The sequence below is a fragment of the Ascaphus truei genome, unplaced genomic scaffold (assembly GCF_040206685.1).
Source record: "Ascaphus truei isolate aAscTru1 unplaced genomic scaffold, aAscTru1.hap1 HAP1_SCAFFOLD_1605, whole genome shotgun sequence".
NCBI classification, from domain to species: Eukaryota; Metazoa; Chordata; class Amphibia; order Anura; family Ascaphidae; genus Ascaphus; species Ascaphus truei.
Genome location: NW_027454496.1, coordinates 60001 through 65000, shown reverse-complemented (window position 1 = coordinate 65000; position 5000 = coordinate 60001). Strand labels below are relative to the sequence as shown.

General features: G+C 40.8%; 1 protein-coding gene across 4 annotated transcripts in view; it reads left to right on the top strand.

Annotated features, from left to right (window-relative positions):
• The first annotated feature begins 209 nt into the window (after window positions 1-209).
• The window catches only part of LOC142476435 (X-linked retinitis pigmentosa GTPase regulator-like), a 29961-nt gene continuing 25170 nt past the window's right edge, over window positions 210-5000 (top strand). For all 4 annotated transcript variants that reach the window (XM_075581814.1, XM_075581813.1, XM_075581812.1 and 1 more), the window contains exons 1-3: window positions 210-365; window positions 3622-3747; window positions 4446-4538. In XM_075581814.1, coding sequence (XP_075437929.1) covers window positions 332-365; window positions 3622-3747; window positions 4446-4538 — 253 coding nt within the window. In that variant the 5' untranslated portion in view covers window positions 210-331. The remainder of the gene's footprint in view (window positions 366-3621; window positions 3748-4445; window positions 4539-5000) is intronic.

Sequence of the window (5000 nt, the reverse complement as noted above, 5' to 3'; positions counted from 1 at the left end):
TCCTTGTGCTCTCTCTCTCCCTCTCTCTTTCCTTGCTCCCTTGTACAGTAGGTTTAATTAAGGGCAGCCCATAGACTTCAGTGTACAATAAAGCGTTGCAGTGCAGTCCTCCGTCCACACGATGTCGCCACTTCTCCCCTGCCACGTCAGGACGGTGCGGTGATGCCAGAGCCTACTCCCGCCCCCGTTGCTATAGCCCAGCAGTTTGTTTACTTCCGGTCAGACTCCCAGGCAGCGGCAATGGAGTGAGATAGAGAGGCAGCCTATCTCACCCTCCGCAGTTGTTTATCAGCGCTCCACCATCACTCACCCTGTATCCCAGAGCCGGGGAATGGCGGATGAGGAGGGCGAGGAGCAGGTGCCCGGTGAGTGACACATAGCGAAGATCTCCCTATATCACCTTCATGTAGGAGACACACTACCACACACTCACCTTATCCACACTCCCCTTATCACAACTGACATTTCTCTACATCAGACCCTCCAACATTTTGTGGATATAAAATAGGTAAATAGGTGTCAGTGTTGATCCTCTACTCGTGTTAGCCAGAGGTACTTCCAAGCAATCCCTATTGAAGTCACATAACCTGTGCAGCTTACCACACACAGCAAATCTTTCTGTATAATAGGTACATCTGGTCTTTCAGGAGCCAAAAACCTGTAGTGTGCCTGCTAAATAGGCCCAGTTGGAGGGTATCCATTACTCACTCATGTAAATCATACTCATTGGTACCCACATCACACACTTATCTCCAACACGGACACACTCCCCTGCATCATTCTGACACATCTCACGTGAGTCACAGTATTTGACATCATATTCATCACACTTCCACATGCCACTGACACTCATCTACACCAGTTCACACTTGGTATTCCACTCATCTGCATCACTCCATCTCACCCATATCACACACTCAATCATTCAGACACTTATCTACAGCACACTCCCTCCCTCTAACCCACTTCATACACTTATACATCAACCCACACACTGATCTGCATCAGTCTCACGTGCATCACACTTATGATCTGCATCGTATTTACAGTATCTGTATCTCACATCGTCATTGTGCCACTGCCATCTTTCTCACACTCTCCTCCATCTTACACATGGCAGATGCTTGTATAGAAGTAAGACTTCTACATAGGATCATCTCCTTGTATATCACGATTCGCTTCTTGCTTAACCCTTAACCAATGTACTCAATTATAAATTGTTTTATTTTTTTGGTGCATATGAGGCCATTTTGACGTCTGTGGTGCAAATGTTGTGTTTTTGAGCATCCTTTTAGGTACATGCCAATTGTAAGTGTTGCCCTCATGTCCATCAAACATGCACAGCACGTTATCCCTCCTAAACTTTGGCGTGATGAACCTTACATAAGACTATTACCTCCATAGGTGTTAATGAGATCAGTTCGGATCACCTTCTTACATGTTTTGTTTCTATATTCTTCCATTGGATTACCTTCTTGAACATCAAAAATGTCACTAGAGAAATGATCGGTTGAGCCCAACAGTTGCTAATGTTTAAAGTTAACATAATGCAGCAGTGGTACCTGTAACCATCACAGCCAACCATTGAGGATTAATGACACGATAAAGTGGTGTCTTCAAAAATCCAGGGGGAATATGGGAAAATGCAAAAATAGAATAACACAACTCAATGTAGTGTCTTGGCTCCTATGTGGTGCCTACTCACAATGTAGCAGGTTATTTAAGGCATATCACAACTGTGGCAATCTGTTCTTTGTGTTTCATTGAGTTAGTACCTCAGTACCTCAGAGACGCTACTTCACACCACCGAGATCAGCTTGGGAAGCGTGGAGGAGACGCCGGGGAGCCCATGAGAGCGGTCGGCACCGCTGAGGATCAGCTTCGGTACCAACAACATCCGAGGGAGCGGTGGCGGTGAGAGAATCGCGACAACAAATAATTGACACTATTTTGTTATATGCCTTTTATTATTGCACAAATTGTAAGTACATTTCTTATTCATTTTAATGTATAAAATGTACATATTTTCGATCTGCGCAATGTTCCCTTTTTTCTTTTATATACTGAGGTACTAACTCCATGAACCACAAAAAACAGATTGCCAAGGTTGTGATGTGCCTTAAATAACCTGCTACATTGTGAGTAGGCACCAAGACACTACATTGAGTCACTAGATCTACATAATCTGTACTTGGTTGTGTATGTTTTTTTTCCTTGTATTTTCCCATGCTTCTACTGGATTTTTGAAGACATTTTGAATCTGCTGTTACCAACATGAACAGGCCCTATCAGAGTGTTTTAGCGGGGAGTTGCAATTGTATTTACTTTTCATTGTGCACTTAATCACATTGAATTTTATAAAGTTACAAATGATATATAACACTTTATTACTTTTTTGTCACTTGAATACAACATGTTTCATGTTGAATTTGTAGGAGCGCCCAATTAAGCCACCTTTTTGTTCATATGATAAAAGGGTGTGTCATGCACAGTTGTTATACAGTCTGTTATTAGGTCTTCCATATTTGAGAGGCAGCTCGTAATTAATGCTGTTACATTACAATCAAGGATCCATTATTTGTTGCAACCCAAAAGAATAATTTCCTGTTGGTAAAAATAATTAATGATATCCTTAAAAAACAAAAAACAAAAACCAAGCAAACAAAAAAAGAATCTCACGTTGAATGTCAATGAGGTTTGGACATAAAGGGGCATTTGTGCACAGTTCTGTTATACCTGTACACATTGAGGTTTGTGAGTCTGAAATGTTGGTGTGTTTGTTATATCAGATGGCAATAGAAAATAATCTTTAGTGTTTAAGAACATTTTATTTTCCTTTATTTACTCTGCTGAGCTTGAAGCAGTCTTCCCTGTACTGGATATTATTTTTGTACCATTTATTTTAATTGAGCAGGACTATTTTCCAGCTTGGGAATGCTGCTGCTAAGCAAATTGAATAGAGACATTTTGATTATTTCTCTTTCCCCGAATAATCTACTGATGTGGCACCAACTTAATGAACAAATGTCTCATATTTGATGTTTATCTTGTTACGCGTGCTCTCGTCAAGCACGCGAGTGCTCACTTGTCAAGCGTGCACGCTACCTGTTGCGCACTGTCCCCTGTTGCGCGCGCTCACCTCTTGTTGTGCCCGCACGCTGCTCTCACGGCGCATGTTGTCCTCGTTGCCTGCGCTGCTCTCTTTGCCCTGGGGCTTTCTTGCGGCTGATGTGGGGTTATCTGAACGACTGGGACTTGGAACAGTCCCAGCTAACGCCCATGATTTAAACGTCATTGGCCTTACCTGTTGGTGGAGCACTCTGGCATGGTTAGCACCTCTCCTTTTTTGCTTTATATAAATAAAAGCTGCGGCCATTGTAGCTCCAGACCTATGTATGTGCACTTTATTTGTGGGGGGTTGGGGGAGCAACATCGTAGGCTCTGAGGTCATGCACACACTGACATTTTTTCTTCCTAGAGAACAATTTAACTCCACTTAAATGAATCTTAGGTGCTATGTTTTCACATTTTCAGCTGTTCTGCATGAACCTTGAGCCTTTGTAGTAAATGTGTCCCAGTAATCCATAATGTTCTGAATTAAAATGTTTAATTTATTTTTAGATTCCGGTGCTTTATTTACATTTGGGAAAAGTAAGTTTGCTGAGAATGTTCCCAGCAAATTCTGGTTAAGAAATGACAAGCCTGTTCACATATCATGTGGAGATGAACATACAGCCCTGGTAACTGGTGAGTAGTGTGCACTGTGTTTGCAAAAATCCTATCCTAATGGATGTTTTTTTCTGCGGATTCCAGTATACATCTATTTTTGTTGGGACCACCTGGAAGCACAGAACCTTGACGGCAATTTTTGGGATTACTGTACAGTGTCTCAATGTCTTTCCTTTATATTAATTGAAGGGCTGACACATTTCTGTTAAACAGTAATGAAAACACAAACAGTTGACACATTGAGCTTCTTACATTTAGATATTTTGTTTAATTTAATTGTCTTCAGCAGATATTCAATGATGACCTCATTTTTATGTGATTATGTGATAATGCAATGCTTAGAGAATTTTAATTGAGCATCCCTGCCTGTTGAGCGACTGCCAGTGCTTCAGAATATTGACAACTCTCACAGTTGGTGCATGGCCACTGTATTTGGAGAACACATGGTGTTCCTATACTTTTGATAGAAACAATGGAATTGTAAAGTGTGCTATACTTCTGTGATACTCCATTCAACCTACATAGTTATAAGAACCCTAAACTGGTAAACATATTACTTTTTCATTTTAAATGGTCATGCATTTCCTTGGGCACATAACATGTGGTATCAGTATACAAAAAAACAACCACCTTGTTTTTTTACAAAGCTCCTCTGTTGAAAACTACAAATGCAAAAAAATTTAGTAAACTGAAGTTGAACTCTTCCTTTTGGACAGGAAACGGAAAATTCTATGTTTTTGGCAGTAACAACTGGGGACAGCTGGGGTTAGGAGCCGGAAATGCCATCAGCAAACCAACGTGTGTCAAAGGTTTGTTTCCCTTTTTGTGTAATAGAATATTCAATTATCACATGTTTTAACAGACTACGGGCCATATTTACAGAACTAAGAAGTGTTACTCCATGAGACCTCTGCCGTGCTGTAAGACACCTTTATGGTTTTCATTCAAGTTAATGGACCATAAAATACCATATTTACTAAGCAGAGCTACTCCATAAAACACATTCCGCGCCAGAAGACACTTGACAGCCAATTAGCTTGAATGGGCCATAACAGACCATATTTATTAAGCTGTGCTGGAAGGTGTTTTATGGAATATCACTGCTTAGAAATAAAGCACAATTGCGTTTTTATTTTATTTTTTCATACACCCTTATTGTATGATGTTGTAAATAATCTTTCGATTGTTTCTTCTTGTTACTTTACATCAGGCCTGCACAACTCCAGTCCTCGAGGGCCGCAAACAGGCCAGGTTTTCAGGATATCCCTACT